We start from the raw sequence: 22,620 nt of genomic DNA, 5'->3' as shown, positions 1-22,620 counted from the left end.
ACAATGCGATGAAAAGCAATTTTTATTAGCAATTTTTGGAATGCTTTTGTGTGTGTAATTAACAAAACACTTTTTACATTTAAAAATATCTTTGAAGGGGCTAAAAGGGTAATAATAACGTTTGTATGGATTTACTTGAACTTTGGTTACTCATTGACGTACGTACAAGAAACGTACTTTTATAGTACTTTTAAAAATCAACCCTTCATTGGTGGAATGAGGACTCCCTTTTTGATCGCGGTATAAATGATATAATCTGAAACTGTGGTTTCATTGCTAGAATTAAAATAAAAAGAAACGTGTTTTGGTAATCTTAAAAACAACTTTTCTTTAGTGGAATGGGGTGCCTCAATGACTCCATGTTTACCACGGCGGTAAGAACTATAAAAACTTTTTGTCGTAGGTAAATTAAAATTCATTTGAACTAAGTCGCAGGCTGAAACTAGTCTACACTAATATTATAAAGAGGAAAGATTTGATTGTTTGTTTGTATTAAATAGGTTCCAAACTACTGGACCGATTTAAAAAAAATAATTCATCATTAGAATCTTACATTCTTTCTGTAACACAAGTGGTGCAATGTTCGCCGGGTCAGCTAGTTCTCAATACTTTTGTTAATTATGTAGCATATAATTATCTGCAGATTTTTCGACGAGTAGGTATTACCTCGTTATTCATTATTATCGCAATAAAATCATTTATCTCAATCGGAGTGAAATACTAACCGGACATCGTGGGCGCTCGTTAACGCTCAATAATTGACCAGTTCGAGTTTCAACTAATTAGTAATGATATTATATTTTTCTTTCTGTTATTTTTGTTGGGCTTAATGGCTACTTGAGAAGTGTTTGTTTGTTGTGAAATATATTTACCTTGTCATCTTTATTTTCTGTTATGACTGTCATGATAGGACTAATATGAATACTTTAATTGCATAATTTTTTTTCAATCTTTGAATCTTTGATCTTTGAAAATATTAATATTATTTTGATCAGTTGACTTCTTAGTTAATGTTTTGTTTCTTTTTGAAACATGAAAAAAATTCAGTTGATCAGAGTTCAGAAATAATTTGATAGATTAAAAAGTATTTTAGTTGATCAGTGGTGGGTGTCAACTTGAAATTAGATTTTACTGCTTATATTCAAGTAGGTAGGTAACTACGTAGTGCATAATCATAATGAAAATTTTTATAATTGGTGTGTAGTGTTTTCACAAATTACAGATCTTTTGTCAGAAATATTGTCTACTATAACCTCCTGCTTTTGTTGAAGTCGGTTAAAATCGAATGAATATTTTCAAAGAAATATTTCTTAAATAATATTANTAATATTCTCTGCGAATTTGTAACGCAATTTATGTTTGGTACGGATAGCACATTCCAATTGTACAGCAAAAGTGTGTATTGTACAGTCTGCTGCTTTTCAAAGGCACCTAAAAATAAAATAAGATTTCTATCCAAAGGGACCCGAGGCGAGTTTTCAGAATAAACTATTTAGCACACAATATCGGATGAAGGTAAACCCGTTCAATGGGATCTAGTTGGTATCTATGACGACTCATCCCTGCCTACTTGTGTTCAGGGTTGGCGATTTTTTGTATTTTATAATGAAACAACTTCGATTTTTTATAAAATAAATGATTGACGAAAGGCCGTGCAGAACGGAGTGGAGATTTTACTTTCAGAGGCTAAGACTCACTTTTCGCTTCACCCTCTTAGTTAGTTTTTGTCTTTTGACACATGCAGCAATGCAACAAAATGTCGAAACATACCCACATGGTTAACCGCAACCCCAAGTCTTTCAAGACACAAGTAAATAGACATTGAAATTCTAGGAATCGGTCGAATCTCCACTTCCCAGGTGATATAAATTGTGACTAAGTCAGTGGACACTTTACTAATTAAAAAATGAAATGTAAAAGTGATCATAAAACTTATTAGAAGTTTATAGAGGCATTCCGATTCTATCCATTAAAACGATTAAGTACCTATAAGTTTACTTTTTTTCACTACTTTTTTCTATTTCTATTCGTTAGGTACCTTTTTTGCACGGCTTGTGTGTATAAGCCAACTCTTGCCAGCCCTGCTCGCCAAAAAATGAATACACCTACGGCCAGGTAAATGCTTGGAAAATTCTTTCATAATCTCTCTGTTGCGATTCCTACTCGTGCGGCACAAGGAGATCTATTGTAAACCGTTTAATATACCACACGTTCTTAATACGCATTGACAGATTTCTTTGCGAGAACCAGGGCATATTGCGTATAATTTTATTTAGGCAAAATATTGTACAGTTGTCGAGAAAAGTTGCTGGACTGTATTTGCTGGATTATATTTTGTTTTTGTCAGAACGAGACGCAAAAGTGAGATAGGTACGTTGAGTCACACCGCCAGTACATTCTCAGTTGGAAGTCGATTTATTACTTAGGGTTAGGGGTAGGACTTACAGTATCAGCTAATTAGATTTCGCTTGCTGAAATACATCTACAATGGTCTGCAGTCTAACGCCCGTATTCACAAACGTTACTATGAGATCTCAGTGTGCATGAAGGCACAGTGTGACACCGGAACCAATCACAGAGCTCTATTCAAAGCTGTGCGTTCGATTTGCTGCTTCACATAAGCAAGCATCGTTTGTGAATACGGGCGTAATAATACTACGTAAAATAGAGGTGAAAATGTTTGTTTATTCACACAATAAGGGACATTTGCTGAATGTAATTTTTAACTAGTAAGTCTTCAGAGTTCCCTAGAGAGGCTTTTGTGTAAACTCTACAGGAAAAAACTTGTCGTTAGTACAATGACGACTTCAGAAGTATATTTTTGAAACAAAACAGTTTCTATTGCGTCTCGTAAAGTCTAACGGTCGTTAGGGGCTTCAGTTCCTTGAAACAAAGTTAAAAATAGGACACCCAGGGTAGTGTAAGCGAAGTAAAATTCTAAATACATTCGAATTTGTGAGCGCACCACGCCCCTTAGACGAAAGTCCGTTGGTCCCGCCCACGGCAAAAGTTCTCAAGTTGGTAACACAAGAGTGTTGAGTGCATACGATGCAAAAGCACAGAACAATGCAAACTAATCTGTCATATATCGGTTCTATAAGGCCTCTGTTCACTTTGTACGGCTCACCCTTTGAAGGATATGATACCACGAGCTCTCGCAGTATTATCTTTTGTTGAAAAATGCTTTATCTATTTCCATACAGAACCTTTTGAAAGATTATATCGGCTGGGATCGAATTAGGTCACGTCAGTTAGGCGTTGTAGATGGATCAAATACGCTGCTAAAGAATGCAATTACAAGATTTTTGCTAAATATTATAAAGAGGTGAATATTTTGGTTTTAGTTTAAAAATTGTTGAAGCTATATTGTATTAGTTTAAAAAAGATTCAATATCACCGATTGTATAGCGATAGTAAAATTCTAACGAACTGCTCTACAAGTCATAAGATTTTGCTGTTCCACGAAGAGAAAGCCTGTCATAGATGAGTTCTTTATTATAGGGCTTCCCGGTAATACTTAAATTAATTTTTCGAATTACTAATTATCCGCTAAAAGTTGTAGTACACTGAACATTTTTAATAAAGTTTGATAAACAAATGCAGTATAATATGATAACAAATTAATTATATCTTTCAGTGTAAATAAACTCGCGTTTTATACCATTAATAGTTGAAAAGTTTTTATCACGATTGTACAGAAAACATGTAGGTAGAGTAGTAAGATTTAATAAAAGTAATATTGTGTAATAAAGTTACGTGGAAAATTTAGGCAAGGGTAAAAATAAAACTTAATGTAGGTAGATGGCGGTGAAAAGATATGAACATTTATGGAACATGTCGCCAACGAACAAAGAGCGTACCCAACTCATTGTATGAATAAATATTGAAATGTCCTAGAACGCAAAAGCATTGGAGTAAAGTATTTATTAATCAGCTTAAATATATCAATTCACAATAAATTGAAGCTCTGAAACCCGTGGTTTTGTTCTGTGTCGGATCATTATGAGCTGTACAAAGGGCGTGCATACAGCCGCTAATGCCGACGATGCAATATCATTTCAATAGGAATCTGCGATAATTCGCGATACGCGTTTCATCGGGATTCAGGGCTAGTTCGAAAAACGTTATCCGAAGTTCCAAATGTTGCCATCCTTCTCACGCAAAGAAGATGCCAGCATGAGTGACGGTGACAAATAGACTCGAATATACTTTAACAGCGTTTCGGAATAGTTCTGCATATCCACATAGTGCAGTGCTCAAAAAGACCGCAAGCGTGGAATGCATGCGGCCATCGCTAGTGAAAATGCTGTCCGCTGCTAATTTAATTGCTTTAATAAATTACATTTTATTTAATGATCGAAATGCACGAATCCGCGATGAAATTTAGTGCCAAATGAAAAATATGCTCCCGAAAATACTTATAACGCACCTACCCTTGTAACAAATTATAGGGCATAGAAACCTTACATCCATAAACTAATCATACTGAAGTGAACTTGTACACTAACGAATTGTTAAACTTGACACGGAAAGACACTCCTGCAATTTCTAATTCCTAGCAATATTCCTAGTAGGTAGGTAATCATTCAACAAAAAAGTTTAAAACGTTAAAATATTCTTTTCGCACCGGATAATCCAAACGTTGTCAACTAACCACTCACCTAAATTAATTGTTAGAAATACCTTTTATAAAGCGCCCGTGGAAAAGTTAAAAAAATTTGCATAATTAAATATCGGAATTAACTTCTCGATCTTCGCGAGATAATTAACTGTTTCTACAAAGGAGTTCCAACAATTTTTTATCGAATCTTTTTTGCCGTTAACAGGTAATTCAGATGTTTGTATTCTCGAAGCTGAAATATTTTCCTTCAGCCTTTTTGTCGCTAATGGATGCCAGCAAAAACAACCCTACTTTATAGAGCAAGGGCCCGTGAACCCCAGACCAGAGTTATACCGTAAAAGCAGATTTTTATATTCTCACCTCTCGTTCCCACCGCTGCAGCTCCTGTGTAGCCAGGATCTACAACTTGACCGCCAATAAAAACACAACCAGTGAAGGTCAAGTTTAGTTAGTCGCGGGGGAAAGTTAAACTGTCATTGGACCCACCACGAAATTAATCAGAAGAACATAGGATGAGTTCGAAGAATATTTTGGAAAAAATAAATTAGATATTGTTTCCTCATCAGCCAGATAATTTTGACCTCTTGCCAGACAAGCATTTTATAGCTGCCAAAGCCACGATAACCAACACTTCATGATGGCCCAACGTTTTTACCTGAGTTGGGAACATGCGCTGTCAATTTTCAGCTTATATAAAATAACGAAGGTCTTGTGTTCACGGGCTCTTAGACCATTAAGATAATACAGCGAAATGTTTTCTCTGCTTTTAATGAGAAGATTGCTTTTATTCGGACCTTAAACATCGTCGCAAATTCAACACAAGTTTTTCTGATTTTAATGCCCAGACTGTCTGAAATAACACGGCTTTGGTTTTTTATGTTTTAGCCTGAATTCTGTTATCTTAGAATTACGTAAGTAGGTACTTAAGCAGAATTATTTTGGGAAAACACATTTCTTAACCTACATTCCAGTTCGGCTCATTTTATTTATCTTGAACTGTAATGTATCATTTAGTTTACATAAGACTGATAATATTATTTCATCTTTATTTAATCAATCATTCGTGTACCTACACATTAACTGGTTTTTAAAACTTACTTAATTAAAATAAAAAAATAACAAAGGACAATGGGCAAAATGGTACCCGGCTCCAATAGATATGCTTCTAGTGTCGTTTAAAAGGTCTTACCAAGACGAACAACTTTTACTATGGCCACCAGCCTCAGATCCGGTTGTGTTCGAAGATAAACATACCTTTTTGCAAAATGGTACCCGGCTCCAATAGTTATGTTTGTAGTGTCATTTGAAAGGTCTTACCAAGACGAACAACATTTACTATGGCCACCAGCCTCAGATCTGGTTGCGTTCGAAGATAAACATACTTTTTGTGTAACCGAAGTATCATACGTGTCCATCTTATGGTACTTAGGTTATGCGAAGCATGAAGGGTTTACTGCTCCAGCATCCGTCCTTAACTCTATAATTATTGGTAGAGATAATTGTGAAATAAATGTTTTTATTTGAAGAACTACTACCCCCTTATTTAAAAAAAGTTATACCTAGGATGAACCTTGGATTAAAAAGACATTTCCATACCAAATGACAATTTAAATCAGAGTTCAACTAGGGTGTAACTTTTATTAATAAAGGGGTTGGAGTTTTATTATTTCTTAAGGGTTTTATTATGGGTTACTAAAGCGAATAAACCCACAAGACCCAATAAGTCCACACACAAGATGGACCGACGACCTTATAAAGGTAGCGGAAAGGCGCTGTATACAGGCCGCCACCAACCGGCCATTGTGGAAATCATTGGGGGAGGCCTATGCTCAACTGGACGTCTTATGGCTAAAATGATCACGATGATGATGATGAAAGCGAATAAAGGGCTAATAGCTTGGGTAGTTATCGTAGGTATAATCCTTTCCTTTTCAAGGCTTCTTTTAGTTATATTAATAGATTGTAGTCATAGTACATACTCGTATACATGGATGATTGTGTTATACTTTCATTATATTACTTAGTGGAATTACTGCTTTCAAAACGTGAATTAGAACTGGCCCCATAGCAGACATTTTCCTACATCTAAAGGCCTTTTGAAATATATATTGGTTATGGCTATTGGAGCGGGTACCACTTTCCATACATTTGTGCCCATCATCCTTTGTTGTCTGCCTATCAGTGCCATTCTAAATAATGATAGTGTTACATTAACCATAGTTGCTAATCAATCAGAATCATGTTTAGGTACTTGCTTCCAAACTTAAAGTGTCCTGAAATTTTGACCTGTTCGCGTCGAATTGGGAATAACAGAACACCTATGTACTATGTACAGGCTACCAGCCTTTATATAACCGCCTTATTGAAAACAAACGTGAGCAATTACGGCAATTTCCCGACTTGTTTTGAGAACTCGGCGGAGTTGTCGCAGTGTTTCTTGGCTTCGCAATCGTGTTTCGTACTGAGAAACGGGCTCGCTCCGGCTNCTGGCTCGCTCCGGATGTAATGCCGTTTACAGTAGTTGTAAGGCTTTATGTTTCAAGGTACGCGAAATTTCAGGTAAGGTTTAGGTAAGGTACCGAGCGGCTACAATTCAATTGAGGTGGTTGTGCTGTTAGTAAATACGTGTACTTACCTAAGTCTGGCCACAATTACTTGTTAGGCAGCTGAGATAGGACTAGTCCTAACAAATGTTGGGCCTTTTCAAGGCGAGAATGAATAGGCTCTTATAGGGCAGATATGTACCATCCTAGACTGCATCTCACTTAACACCAGGTGCAATTGTCAAATACCTGACTTAAAAAACCAATTAAGAAAGAAGAAAAAGATAACTTTTAGCACTGATAACGACTAAGATTTATAAAACTGTTGAAACTAGTTTCCCTGCATATTTCTATTCATGGTATTTAGTTTCCCAAAGCTCGCATCAAAATCATGCTACCTTTGCCAAATTTTTGTGAATATTACTTATGTGTGCACAATTTTGTCCGGATCTGTTAATGATAAGCATTATTGTAAGAAAAAAGCATAATTTTGCCTGTATTTATCTTTCAAATCAATTCAGTTAAAATATGTTCGCTCATTATTTTCAGATCCGCACTACCCACGTATGAATAATAACTTTAAGCACCAGTTAAGGGAAATTGCTCTTAGTTTATAATAAACTACTTACCAGCGTGGAGCATCTCATTAAGGCAATTATTACGAGTATCTTCATCGAAGATTGCGTAGGTAGGTCGTAATCGCTTTAAAATATCGTAAGAAAAACAAAACACTTAGCGAAATAACAAAACGTTAAAACTTTACACGTGCCTTGCTCCTTGAATTTGTGCCTAATCAAATTGATTTTCGTACGAAATGTTTTGCAAAGATTGTGCAAAAAATTTAACCGGGAAAGCGAACATTAAAAATATAACCGATGTTCCGTATTATAAAAGATGATAAGTAGTAGGTATAGGCGAAATTATTGAAGATTTTTTGACTAAATTGATTATTGTGATTGATAATAATGTCGGAGTCGTACATTATCAGCATTATAATGATTGCACTGATTTTTTTTTCATTGAAATCTCAAGATACATAGTTTGATTTCTACAAAGGAACGCAAACAAGCCGAGCGTGAGGCAGAAAATCCTTTAAGTATTTAATTTGCAAATTTTTTCTCGTCATAAGGCGATTTGCCTTGTAATTCGCCAATTATTTCGCTCTCAAATTGAGCGTAATTTTCAACGGCTGGGTATTAGACGGTATCGGCGCGAACGAAAATAAGCAGATAATGATGTGCTGGAGTCGATAAATCTGAAGACTTTTTGACTGGGGCTCGATTGTGAAGAGAGGGGAAGACGCAATGAAAAGTAGGGTGAATGGTATACGTCGTACAATAATTTGAATTTTTACGTTTTAGAGTCACATTATTCGAGTTAATGGTAATAGTTATACATGATTAGTGGTAGATTCAAAAGCGATGATTTTTTTAAATAAATTAAATATTCTTACATAATAAGACAATTAAGGAAGGACTTAACTTTGGTAGAGCTTACACTCTTTAGAATGACAAAGACTGGTGAAGGTTGCAAAAAGCGCCTAGGACAGCTATGAACCAATCATGCTGGAAATCCTTGGGAAAGGCCTTTGTCCAGCAGTGGACGTCCTTTGGTTGAAACGAAAGTCGAAGTCAAGCGAAATATTATAATTCAAACTAGCTAATTCTGACTTATGTTATGGAAATGTATATCGTATTGATTGATTTTAAAGTCTTACTTCAAATTCGTTTCAGCTAAACGACGTCCACTGCCGGACAAAGGCCTCCCCCAAGGTTTTCCATAATGAACGGTCCTGCGCTGCCCGCATCCAGGTTCTACCCGCGACCTTTACCAGATCGTCGGTCCACCTAGTAGGAGGCCTGCCCACGCTACGTCTTCCAGCCCGTGGTCGCCACTCGAGAACTTTCCTGCCCCAACGGCCATCATCTCTACGAGTTATGTGCCCCGCCCACTGCCACTTGAATTTAGCAATTCTGCGATTCATTCTTACTTCAAATTAGGTAGATACTAAATAGTAGGTTTCCTACCGATTATATTATTTGCACAAATTGCAATTCTAAAATGAGCATCTTTCCTGCTCTCAGCAGCTAACGTGTACGTTTCGAGTTCGAGGAGGTTTAGCGTCAATTAGACGGCTCTTCTCTCAACAGGCACGAAGTACAAGTATCGCCTCCGTTGATGTCGAGAGAGATTTAACTTAGCATCCGTATTATATTTTAAAAATACGTACCTAAGGTGTAATGATAAATCGATATTCCAATTATCGTATCAACTAACTTGACCCAAACGACGAACACGTTTTGTACAAGTAGATAGTGGACAAAAATAGGTGCAAATAATGGCGTGACAAGCTAAACATTGTGGCATTTTATCCAGTTGTGATATAGGCGATTTTACAGCAAAAACGTAAAGTCTGAAATACTGTATTCGGTAAAATCATACTACCATTTGCCCCTAGTGGGGTTTGAACCCACACCCGCGGCTGTAGTTTACAACCGTGGACTATTAGAGCAGGCAATTATCATAAAAATATCTAGATAATATTCTTCAAGCGTCTTAGATAGAGTTAAAATTAGTAGGTACTTGACAAAAAGATTTTTAGTGTCGAGTAAATTTACTACTGAAAATGCTCTCAATAATGTATATTTCATACTATTTGCAGAGAATAATAAATTTATTATTGCAAACCAGTGAAATGTCGAATATTCCACGTAGAGATTTTCATCTTCTCAGAACGAATACTGTGGAAGGGTACGGCCAAATGAAATTAAAATTGGAAATATTGGAATATTGGTAATTCATTTCCCTAGAATATCCGTGAACTATTTTTGCAAATAGATGCAGGACCAATACTTGGTCATGTGATATACAGGGTGGAAACGATAAGTGATCTCACTCGATTTTTTTGTAAACTATACAAGATATCAAAAAACTGGTTATGAATCCTGAAAGTGCTTCACGAGCTCTTTCAAACGGTATAAGTAATAGGTTACAGAATTAACTGGATCTATCCGAAAATTCAATGTTTTCAGGCTCCATACTAAATGTATGCCAGCGACACAATATTGGAAGTGTTAATTTTTTTTATTCAATAATAAACACTTAAATTGAACTCCAAATTGCATTCTTACTTAAAATTATTCATTAAAACATTGGTTTTAGGCTTTACTTGCTATAATATTATCAAGACTTGAGTGCCATGACTGTGGCAGTACTAAATGTATGGAAGCTGGAAACATTGAATTTTCGGATAATCCAGTTTATTTTGTAACCTATTTATTAGTACCGTTGGACAGAGCTCCTGAAGCACTTTCAGGATCAGTAACCAGGTTTTGGATATCTTGTATAGTTTTTAATATTATGTGATTTTACTAAATGTATGGAAGCCGGAAACATTGAATTTTCGGATAGATCCAGTTTATTTGGTAACCTATTATTGGTACCGTTTGAAAGAGCTCATGAATCACTTTCAGGATCAGTTACCAGTTTTTCAATATCTTGTATAGTTTAGAAATAATCGAGTGAGATCACTTAACGTTTCCACCCTGTATGAAAACGGCAGTAAATCGCAGGAAGCGGCGCGCGATATTAATATCGCGTGATGAATGATGAACGATGACGTCGCAATTTACAATTTTTCATTTGAAACAAATATTAAAATGTTCACCTGCAATTGTAAGTTAACGTGGGTGATGTTACATTTCGTTCTTTGAATTCACATGTTTGTAACCGCAGGAGTACACAATTCAGCTTGTACCTTGCGAAAAGTCACTAACAATTACGTGAAAGAAAAAGCTAATTATTTCTATTTTGGTCTGAACATTTTATTTCTTCATTCTTGTGCTATTTTAAACGCAATGTAAGAAACGGTATCAACTGAAACCTTTTCACATCAAAAGTAAACGTATCATCGACGTATACGCAACTCTTTCACGGGGCCTCAGACCGTATTCACTTACGTCAACATCAAAAGACGACACAAAACGGGGGTTCCCATATTCGATGCTGTAACTGTACGGGGATTATCCCACCGTGCGCAAACAACCGTCCGCAAAGCCGAGCCGAGCACGTGAACTATGCTAACGAAAAGACGATAAAACCTTTATCTTATTACGTATATGCTTTCGAAAAAACTCACGGCGCGACACATGGACCAAATCCGTTTCGGTGGAGTTTCGCTGACCCTTTTACTCGCTAATGTACTTCCAACTAAATATTGGTTTAATGCAGTTTCCCATTGGAAATGGATTTTCGAGTTTCTGTTATGCAGCTGGATTTTCGAGAGAATTCTGTGATGGCGCGTGACCTGCATTCGCAATCCTGTTACGTCAAAGCTCATTCGGCGTGTTTGATATTCCAGGAATGTGGATTACGTTATAGTGAAATTTGATGTGGAAATAATATCTTTATTCAATTAGGATTTGAATGTAGCGCGAACAGTTCACTTCTCCGTATTGCTTCAAAGAAAGCATACGAAATCCGAAGCTTTTCCGGCGATATTTTCAATTTCCACAAAGGACTCCTTATGCCAAGATATCGACTTTCAAGTAGCCGATAAACGTATATTTTAACCGGCCGTCGTCGGCTCGTAAAGAATGATCCGGCGTCTCCGCCACCATTACTCGTGGTCGTGAAACATTCATGCGGATGACCGCGAGAGCGCGCGCAGGCTCTAGGGATGCCTCATAATACTCGGTTTAGCACCTGCAACTTGCACCATCTTACTTTAACTTTGACAAACGTCAAAAATCGGTCAATCTCCATACAAATAACGCCGGTTATCGTTATATAGTTACGGTCTAAATAAGGTGGTGCATCTCAGCCTTAGTGTTGGTAACCTGTTAGGTGTTGTTAACAGGTAACTTTCAGCTAAACCTTCCTGGTAAACTTCCTGAATTTCGATCTGTACCAGAAAGAGTATCATTCACAACTTTCATTTACTGGGTAAAAAACTATTTCAAGTTTTACCAGGGTAAAGTTTTTTACAGTTTAAAACTCTCTTTTCAAACTATCAAGTATCCTCATTAGATGACGATACATATGTTCTAAGTTTTATTCTGTTTGTTTCAAATGCTGTTTCCATTCATCCATTACCATCGCTTGAACTTATTATCACATACCTATTCCTATCTACTTATGTAACAGTAGTTTTTTCATTAAACACAGTTCATCATCATTTACGATATGAACCAACCACTCATTTTCATTAAATCCTTGTTTCACTTAGTAGCGCTTGGTCTAACTTATATTTAAATAAGTATTTTATTTCCAGTGGACTTGCTGCAAATGCTAGAGTTTAACGTCACCGTGACGTTCCCGGCGGCCCCGCTGCTCACCGTCATACTGGCGCTCGTTGGTAAGTCACATTTTTGTAGTAACCACCCATTATTTCTTCATACATTTTACACGTAGCTTGACAGAAACATTTAGTAAGATTAGCTCTTATTACGTGTGGCAAAACGTCGATCTCACCGTCGACGTTATACATCTGCCCTCCTAGACAAGTTGCACTTTTTGACCGAATAGAAAATCAAATTCGTCATAATCATAACTCCATACAAAAAAAGGCCTTTCGACCATTTTTCGACTGGTTTGGCATTATAATGTGCACTTTACTAGATAAACTGATTGTTACCTACGTTGATGATACAATAGTTTTATAGTTGCGTTAGTTTGACAGGCAAGTGAAATTCTGTCTAACTTAATATTTTATTTTAATACGCGTCTGTTCAGGTTCCTCAAAAGTGTTCCCATGTGATATTTTGGGAGTTTTGTCACAGATTCAGTTAAAAATTATTGGATGCATACGCGCCAATGTATACAGGAATTTTGTAATGCCACCTGGAGGGAAAGTGCTCTTAATATTGTGGATAGAAAAAAATTCTCAAAGAAAACATTCCTTTATTTATTTAAAGAAATAGAACCACATTCAAAGATTTCCAAAAATTTGCTTGCCACACCCGGGAATCGAACCAACTAAAGTCTGTTAAAAATTACACCCTGTATTTTTATTGCATCGATCGTTAGGGTTAAGTATAAGGATGAAATATCTCTAACAAACTTGATAAATCAAATGAAAGGAATACCATGAAATCTTACATTACTTTAATTATGTGCAGAAAATTGTATGGTATGGTAGTGAATTTTCGAAATTTTTTCGAAAATCTATGAATGCAGTTCTTTTTCTTTTCAAAAATAAAGGAATGTTTTCTTTCAGTAAAACTTTCTATCTACAGTATTAAGAGTACTTTCCCTGGAGGTGGCATTACAAAATTCGACCCTGTATGTCATCAGCAAATATACAACGAATGTAAACAGCCATCCTATTTATTTATACAAACCGGTGTTTTTAGAATTTACGTAGGACGTTATTTTGCTGGTTCCCGATTTTCTAGGTAACGAGCAAACCTATTTGAGTCTATAGTTCTGATTATTTATTTATTTTAGCTGGATTCAGTCAAGTCCGGTAATTCAATAGCTTTCAATTGAAGGTATTGCTTAAAGGGAATACTTGGAAGTCGAGTACAATAGGATATTTTGTTTCTATTGAATTTGATAATAATGTCAATCTTGGTTTTAATGATACTTAATAAAATGCCTTGTATTATTGTTATGGGCCTTCCGAGTACTTATATGAATGAATTATTGATTAATTATTACGAAGATAAAACCTATGACAAAGCTAAAAAATATTTCAACATAGATTTTTTTTATCTACGTACAATGAGATATCCAAAGTGATGATTAAGCCGAAAAACCACAGAGGAACTGGGACTCCACTGGGAATCGAACCCGAGACCTCTAGGTCTGGAGCAGAGGTCTTACCACTAGACCACATCGTGAAAGATATCAGTTGCTGATGAGAAACTACGAGAAATATAGTTTCGTTTACAATAATACATCTCCTGTGTCTCACTATTCCAAAGTATTTGTTTTTGTTACAAAAATCTTTTCTAATAACCAAGACATCATTTATATTACACCTTCATTTTAGGCAAATACTACAACAAAAATAATCCATCTACACTAATACTCGTAATATGATGATGATACAATCGTTCGTTTCANACCGCGAGCGTGCGCGCAGGCTCTAGGGATGCCTCATAATACTCAGTTTAGCACCCGTAACTTTAGTGTTGGCAACCTTTTAGGTGTTAACAAGTTACTTTATTTTTGATTTTTTTCCGCTTCGCACACGTGAGTTTCGGTGTGTCCCCCTTTCAAAAACCGGAATACTACTAGTGATCCGGCGTCTCCGCGCTACCAATACTCGTGGTCGTGAAAGATTCATGCGGATGACCGCTGGCGTGCGCGCAGGCTCTAGGGATGCCTCATAATACTCGGTTTAGCACCTGCAACTTTAGGCTGGGTTGCACCATCTTATTTTAACTTTGACAAACGTCAAAAAAACGGTCAATCTCCATACAAAAACGCCGGTTATTGTTATAGTTACGGTCTAAATATGGTGGTGCAACTCAGCCTTAGTGTTGTTAACAGGTAACTTCCTGCTAAACCTTCCTGAATTTAGATCTGTACAAGAAAAAGTATCATTCACGCGCGTTTTGACTTTCATAAACTGGGATAAAAACTATTTCAAGTTTTACCAGGGTAAAGACCCAGTTTAAAACTCTCTTCTCAAATTATCAAGTATCCTCATCTAAATATGTACATATGTTCTAGGTTTTATTCTGTTTGTTTCAAATGCTGTTTCCATTCATCCATTACCATCGCTTGAACTTATTATCACATACCTATTCCTATCTACTTATGTAACAGTAGTTTTTTCATTAAACACAGTTCATCATCATTTACGATACGACCCAACCCCTCGTTTTCATTAAATCCTTGTTTCACTTAGTAGCGCTTGGTCTAACTTATATTTAAATAAGTATTTTCTTTCCAGTGGATTTGCTGCAAATGCTAGAGTTTAACGTCACCGTGACGTTCCCGGCGGCACCGCTACTCACCGTCATACTGGCGCTCGTTGGTAAGTCACATTTTTGTAGTAACCACCACCCATTATTTCTTCATACATTTTACACGTAGCTTGACAGAAACATTTAGTAAGATTAGCTCTTATTACGTGTGGCAAAACGTCGATCTCATCGTCGACGTACATCTGCCCTCCTAGACAATTTGCACTTTTTGACCGAATAGAAAATCAAATTCGTCATAATCATAACTCCATACAAAAAAGGCATTTCGACCATTTTTCGACTGGTTTGGCATTATAATGTGCACTTCTAGACCCACTGATTGTTACCTACGTTGATGATACAATAGTTTTATAGTTGCGTTAGTTTGACAGGCAAGTGAAATTCTATCTAACTTATTTTATTTGATTTTAATACGCGTCTGTTCAGGTTCCTGAAAAGTGTTCCCATGTGATATTTTGGGAGTTTTGTCACAGATTCAGTTAAAAATTATTGGATGCATCATACGCGCCAATATATACAGGGTGGAATTATGTAATGCCACCTGGAGGGAAAGTGCTCTTAATATTGTAGATAGAAAAAAATTGTCAAAGAAAACATTCCTTTATTTTTTAAAAGAAAGAGAACCACATTAGGGTTAAGTATAAGGATGAAATATCTCTAACAAACTTGATAAATCAAATGAAAGGAATACCATGAAATCTTACATTACTTTAATTATGTGCAGAAAATTGTATGGTATGGTAGTGAATTTTCGAAAAAATTTCGAAAATCTATGAATGCAGTTCTTTTTCTTTTCAAAAATAAAGGAATGTTCTCTTTCAGTAAAATTTTCTATCTTATCTTATCTATATTATATCTCTTGTATTAAGTGTACTTTCCCTGGAGGTGGCATTACAAAATTCCACCCTGTATGTCATCAGCAAATATACAACGAATCTAAACAGCCATCCTATTTATTTATACAAACCGGTGTTTTTAGAATTTACGTAGGACGTTATTTTACTGGTTCCCTATTTTCCAGGTAACGAGCAAACCTATTTGAGTCTATAGTTCTGATTATTTATTTATTTTAGCTGGATTCAGTCAAGTCCGGTAATTCAATAGCTTCCATTTGAAGGTATTGCTTAAAGGGAATACTTGGAAGTCGCGTACAATAGGATATTTTGTTTCTATTGAATTTGATAATAATGTCAATCTTGGTTTTAATGATACTCAATAAAATGCCTTGTATTATTGTATAGGCCTTCCGGGTACCTACCCCTACTTATATGAATGAATTATTGATTAATTATTACGGAGATAAAATCTATGTGAAAACAAAAAAAAATTTTTTCTTAAAAAAATCTAGGTACTGGTCTTTCCACTAGACCACAGAGGGGGCTAAAATGATCTTATATTAATTAAATCCTATCGTAAAAGATATCAGTTGCTGATGAGAAACTCAGCGAGGAATTTAGTCTCGTTACCTACGATAATATACCTCATGTAGTCTCACTATTCCAATGTATTTTTTTGTTACATAAATCTTATCTAATAACCAAGACAGTTTTTCTATTACAACACCTTCATTTCAGGCAAATAACAACAAAAATAATCTATCTAAACTAATACTCGTAATATGATGTGACAATCGTTCGTTTCATATTATTACCGTGTTTCAGCCAAATGACGTCCACTGCTGGACATAGGCCTCCCCCAAGGTTTTCCACAATGAACGGTCTTGCGCTGCCCGCATCCAGGCTCTTCCCGCGACCTTTACCAGATCGTCGGTCCACCTAGTAGGAGACCTGCCCACATTACATCTTCCAGCCCGATGTGACAATAAACACAAATTAATAAAGTAAAATATTATTCTGTCAGCAGCATTTTGCGTGCTGAATACAATTTATGAAATGACAGAAATCCTCTACGTTGATATTGATCGCGCTACCTGGAATTATCCTTTTATGCCTTTATTTCTGTTTTTGCATAAACATTTTCTCGTGCCGGATATTTCGCTTTTCATAACAGATGTAAAATGATTTCACGGAACTCGACTGAGTGTATTTCATCCGTGATGCTACAAAATAGTTCTGAAATTATTCGGTATTCATTCGCAAATGTTTATTAGGTATGCTCGCTGTATTAAATAAATTTTAATAATAAAGTTGTTTCACGGAGCGGATTATTATTAATTATTATTTTAGAAGCTAATAAGCGGATTAATAGGAAGTATTAAAAACGATTTTACCAATACTGTTTGAAGTGAGATTGTCTTCCCTGTAAGTTTTTCATTCGACACGTCATAGTCTCATACTTAATTAACCAAGATTAAAAGATTTTGGATTTGTGGTCAATATTTTTCATGAAAACAAGTCTTTTCAATAACTACTGAAGAAAATGTCACCTAAACCAATGATAACACTGCACAACAAAATTGCAACTTTTGGCTGATGATTGACTTTCATTACATGATGTTTACTAATTTGACGTCGCTGATTCTGATTNTGTAAAATTATTTCACGGAACTCGACTGAGTGTATTTCATCCGTGATGCTACAAAATAGTTCTGAAATTATTCGGTATTCATTCGCAAATGTTTATTAGGTATGCTCGCTGTATTGAATAAATTGTATTAATAAAGCAGTTTTACTTTATACAATTTGTGTATTTGTAGCAAATTATTATTTATTAATGTTTTAAAAGCTCATAAGCGGATTAACAAAAAGTATTAAAAACGATTTTATCAATACTGTTTGAAGTGAGATTGTCTTCCATGATGATTGTATGTCTTCATTCGAAATTGAAAATAGGTCGATTTAACCAAATAAATAATTTTGGATAACATCTGTGATCAAAAAATTTCATGAAACCAACTATTTTCAGTTTTCTAAACTTTATGTAACATACACTCCTCTTTCACTGCACCTCATGAAAATAACATTATACGCTTCTTTCTCATAAATAACAGAAAATTGCAGGATTTTGTTTCTTTAAATAATGTCTTTTACATAAACTGTGAAAACTACATAGAGTGCTGCCAATTAATATCGGCACCATGTATGTACCATAGCAGCAGTTTGTGTTCACTAGCTGTTTGTATAATATGCCGTGTCACATAATTTTCAACATAAGCTTGATGCGCGTTAACTTATGTAATACACGAGCTGAAACTGAAAATTAATATGGTGTAGAATGTGACAAGTGCAGTGCTAGGGTGTCGGCGCGTTAACACCACGCGTACGCTCAAGCGACGCGCGACGCGATGGCGCCGAGACGCGTACCAGTGTGGTGGTACAGTAGGCTCATTGTAATGGTACTAGGTTTTAAAGAGCTACATACACTAAGGCTCTAGACAAATGGACTACATGCATTTCTGCAGTTACACGAGCTTGAAACTGAAAATTAATATGGTGTAGGATGTGACAAGTGCAGTGCTAGGGTGTCGGCGCGTTAACACCACGCGTACGCTCAAGCGACGCGCGACGCGATGGCGCCAAGACGCGTGCCAGTGTGGTGGTACGGTAGGCTCATTGAAATGTTACTAGGTTTTAAAGAGCTACTTTAAGGCGCGCGGTATCTTATGAAATACACGAGCTTGAAACTGAAAATTAACATAGTATAGGATGTAAGCATCAATGTAACAATTTCTGGTAAACCAAATAAAAAAATAAAATGTGACAAGTGCAGTGCTAGGGTGTCGGCGTGTTAACACCACGCGTACGCTCAAGCGACGCGCTCATGCAATTGGCTCATTGCAATGTTACTAGGTTTTAAAGAGCTACATTAAGGCTCTAGCTAGACAAATGGACTACATTTCTGCAGTTACACGAGCTTGAAACTGAAAATTAACATGGTGTAGGATGTGACAAGTGCAGTGCTGGGGTTTTGGCGCGTTAACACCACGCGTAACGCTCAAGCGACGCGCGACGCGGTGGCGCCGAAACGCGTACCAGTGTGGTGATGCCGTAAGCTCATTGAAATGTTACCAGGTTTTAAAGAGCTACTTTGAGGCGTGCGTTAACTTATGTAATACACGAGCTTGAAGCTGAAAAATAATATGGCGTAGGATGTGACAAGTGCAGTGCTGGGGTGTCGGCGCGTTAACACCACGCGTACGCTCAAGCGACGCGCGACGCGATGGCGCCGAGACGCGTACCAGTGTGGTGGTACAGTAGGCTCATTGTAATGGTACTAGGTTTTATAGAGCTACTTTAAAGCTCTAGAAAAACGGACTACATTTCATCAGTTACACGAGCTTGAAACTGAAAATTAATATGGTGTAGGATGTGACAAGTGCAGTGCTAGGGTGTCGGCGCGTTAACACCACGCGTACGCTCAAGCGACGCGCGACGCGGTGGCGCCAAGACGCGTACCAGTGTGGTGGGGCAGTAGGTTCATTGTAATGTTACTAGGTTTTAAAGAGCTACTTTAAAGCTCTAGAAAAACGGACTACATTTCATCAGTTACACGAGCTTGAAACTGAAAATTAATATGGTGTAGGATGTGACAAGTGCAGTGCTAGGGTGTCGGCGCGTTAACACCACGCGTACGCTCAAGCGACGCGACGCTGAGACGCGTACCAGCGTGCGTGGTGCAGTAGACTCATTGAAATGTTAGCAGGTTATAAGCTAGCTAGCTACATTAGCTACCTTAAGGCTCTAATCAGAAAAATTGCATTTCAGCAGTTAAATGCAATTGCCAATGTAATACCAACCAACAGTGCACTTCGATTGCAAGACTTGCTGTAGAGGAAGTATTCGAATGGCAAAATATGTATGTGTCAAGGACAGAATTTAAAGGTAAATTAGAAAAATATGGTTTTTCATTTTGCTCTCTTCATAATATGTATTACAAAATATTATGCAGAGAATCAGTATGTGANAGCCAAGATGGTTTAATCGATCGTTTCAGAGATCTAGGATCTTCAAGTCTTCAGAAAAAACATGGAATGAGTTATTTTGGCATATTAATTTTTTTTTTTGGAAAATCGAAAAAATCTTACTATTCGTACACATCTAACAACGTATGAGTCTCTTACAAACATGTTTTTTTGGTCGGATGTAATATAAACATCAAATTAAACTCTCTTTGCAATCACCTGAACAATTTTCTCACAACTCTAAAGGATCTAAGTGAAGAACATGGCGAGCAAATCCACCAGGGCCTTCGTACAAAAGAGGGACGCTATCAGGGCCACTGGAATGCACACATGATGGCTGACTGCTGTTGAAGCATTCAGAAGAGCTGTCTGCCTTCAGCTTCAGCAAGGAAGTCAAATAAAAGAAAGTTTTTTCAACTTAACAACTTCATAAAATAGGATCATCTCTAAAAAAAGAGTGTTTTATTACAAAAAGTCTCAAGTGTCATATTTTTTTAACCAGAGCTGATACAGAAATTTCAATCACAGATTTGAAATCGTCATTAAAAATTAGACTAATATCATGTAACATAACCCAATCATCAGAAATGCTGTTGTGCAGTGTAATAAGATATAACTCTTTTACACTCCTTTTTCACTTCATCTCATCAACGAACAAACGAACCGCAACGAACAGAAAATTACAAGAAAATGTATTTTTTTTTAAATAATGCCATTTACATAAATGCTAACTGGCTGGAAGACGTAGCGTGGGCAGGCCCCTTACTAGGTGGACCGACGATCTGACAAAGGTCGCGGGAGGAGCCTGGATGCGGGCAGCGCAGGACCGTTCATTGTGAAAAACCTTGGGGGAGGAGGCCTTTGTCCAACAGTGGACGTCATTTGGCTAAAACGAACGAACGAATATAAATGGTGAAAACTACATAAGAGTGCTGGCAAATGTCTGCACCATGTAACATAGCAGCAGTTTGCGTACACTAGCTATATTTATATGCTGTGTCACATAATTTTCGACATAAGCTTAATGCGCGTTAACTTATGTAATACACGAGCTGAAACTGAAAATTAATATGGTGTAGGATGTGACAAGTGCAGTGCTAGGGTGTCGGCGCGTTAACACTTGGTTTTAAAGAGCTACTTTAAAGCTCTAGAAAAACGGACTACATTTCATCAGTTACACGAGCTTGAAACTGAACATTAATATGGTGTAGAATGTGACAATTGCAGTGCTGGGGTGTCGGCGTGTTAACACCACGCGTACGCTCAAGCGACGCGCGACGCGATGGCGCCGAGACGCGTACCAGTGTGGGGGTGCAGTAGGCTCTTGTAATGTTACTAGGTTTTAAAGAGCTACACTAAGGCTCTAGACAAATGGACTACATACATTTCTGCAGTTACACGAGCTTGAAACTGAAAATTAATATGGTGTAGGATGTGACAAGTGCAGTGCTGGGGTTTTGGCGCGTTAACACCACGCGTAACGCTCAAGCGACGCGCGACGCGGTGGCGCCGAAACGCGTACCAGTGTGGTGGTATAGTAGGCTCATTGAAATGTTACCAGGTTTTAAAGAGCTACTTTAAAGATCTAGAAAAAACGGACTACATTTCATCAGTTACACGAGCTTGAAACTGAAAATTAACATGGTGTAGGATGTGACAAGTGCAGTGCTGGGGTTTTGGTGCGTTGACACCACGCGTAACGCTCAAGCGACGCGACGCTGAGACGCGTACCTGCGTGCGTGGTGCAGTAGACTCATTGAAATGTCATCAGGTTTTAAAGAGCTACTTTAAGGCGCGCGTTAACTTATGTAATACACGAGCTGAAACTGAAAATTAATATGGTGTAGGATGTGACAAGTGCAGTGCTAGGGTGTCGGCGCGTTAACACCACGCGTACGCTCAAGCGACGCGCGACTCGATGGCGCCGAGACGCGTACCAGTGTGATGGTGCAGTAGGCTCTTGTAATGTTACTAGGTTTTAAAGAGCTACTTTAAGGCGCGCGGTATCTTATGAAATACACGAGCTTGAAACTGAAAATTAATATGGCGTAGGATGTGACAAGTACAGTGCTAGGGTGTCGGCGCGTTAATACCACGCGTACGCTCAAGCGACGCACGACGCGGTGGCGCCGAGACACGTACCAGTGTGGTGGTACAGTAGGCTCATTGTAATGGTACTAGGTTTTAAAGAGCTACTTTAAGGCGTGCGTTAACTTATGTAATACACGAGCTTGAAACTGAAAATTAATACGGTGTAGAATGTGACAATTGCAGTGCTGGGGTGTCGGCGTGTTAACACCACGCGTACGCTCAAGCGACGCGCGACGCGATGGCGCCGAGACGCGTCCCAAGTAACATTTTACTCCATTTAAGAGTTCACATTTAGTTCCAATGTGTACTTAAAGCATTAGTACAGTTCACTTGTGATGTATAAGCTGTATTATTGCAATTAATTACACCTATACCTGTCTAAGGGACTTATAGGAGTGTAGACTAGTGTAGAGTTATACTTTTATACGATTGTTGGTGTTATAATACTCTAACAACTATCCTTTAGTCAGCCGTCTGACTAAGAGCATTATAGGAGGGTAGAGATACGGCAACCGCTGTTTAACGGCCTACTTGTACGATGTTATAGAGCTAGCATTTTAATAGAAC

The 22,620-nt window shown here is 37.3% G+C and overlaps 1 protein-coding gene across 3 annotated transcripts in view; it reads left to right on the top strand.

The window, feature by feature from the left end:
- LOC114362863 (uncharacterized) overlaps positions 1–22,620 on the top strand; it is a 127,587-nt gene that overhangs the window by 19,520 nt on the left and 85,447 nt on the right. For 2 of the 3 annotated variants that reach the window (XM_028318424.1, XM_028318425.1), the window contains exon 8: positions 12,437–12,520. In XM_028318424.1, the coding sequence (XP_028174225.1) occupies positions 12,437–12,520 (84 nt within the window). Of the gene's footprint in view, positions 1–12,436; positions 12,521–15,067; positions 15,152–22,620 lie in introns of all 3 variants that reach the window. The other variant, XM_028318426.1, reaches the window with a different exon arrangement.

Source organism: Ostrinia furnacalis, unplaced genomic scaffold, assembly GCF_004193835.3.
Source record: "Ostrinia furnacalis isolate ACB-3 unplaced genomic scaffold, ASM419383v2 OfSCF6844, whole genome shotgun sequence".
In the NCBI taxonomy this organism is placed as follows: domain Eukaryota; kingdom Metazoa; phylum Arthropoda; class Insecta; order Lepidoptera; family Crambidae; genus Ostrinia; species Ostrinia furnacalis.
The sequence above is the reverse complement of the archived record's forward strand: the minus strand, read 5'-3'. Positions and strand labels throughout refer to the sequence as shown.